This window comes from Octodon degus, unplaced genomic scaffold, assembly GCF_000260255.1.
Source record: "Octodon degus isolate 3935 unplaced genomic scaffold, OctDeg1.0 scaffold00130, whole genome shotgun sequence".
NCBI classification, from domain to species: Eukaryota; Metazoa; Chordata; class Mammalia; order Rodentia; family Octodontidae; genus Octodon; species Octodon degus.
In genome coordinates this window covers 2909004-2909333 of record NW_004524706.1, presented here as the reverse complement: position 1 = coordinate 2909333, position 330 = coordinate 2909004, and the positions used below count along the sequence as shown (strand labels likewise).

Sequence of the window (330 nt, the reverse complement as noted above, 5' to 3'; positions counted from 1 at the left end):
CGGTCCCTGTGCTTTGCTAAGCTTGTTCTAAGTAGGTGCTTTAGACCACTGAGCCATCTCACCAGCCCCTGGTCCTAATTTTTGCTATTGAACCACTTTTCATGATCTTGCTCTCTGGTTCCGTAAATTCCAGACTGTTCAATGGATTTGTAATAAACTTCTAAGATGAAAGGAAATTTCTTACTCATAGGTTGCCTAAAATCTTGGCTTGTGTTCATCTTAGTAAACAAAAAATATGCTCCAAAAACACCCATAAGTTCAGCTACTAAAACTCCTTTAAAGACCTTCTTCGCCAGTGGTTCCATAGTACGAGCCATCCTGCAGCAGGCG

The 330-nt window shown here is 41.5% G+C and overlaps 1 protein-coding gene across 1 annotated transcript; it reads right to left on the bottom strand.

The window, feature by feature from the left end:
* Positions 1-74: 74 nt before the first annotated feature.
* Positions 75-330, bottom strand: LOC105743526 (protein CEBPZOS-like). The gene has a single exon (XM_012516884.2). The coding sequence runs from the start codon at positions 315-317 to the stop codon at positions 75-77; it is 243 nt and encodes an 80-aa protein (XP_012372338.1). The 5' UTR covers positions 318-330.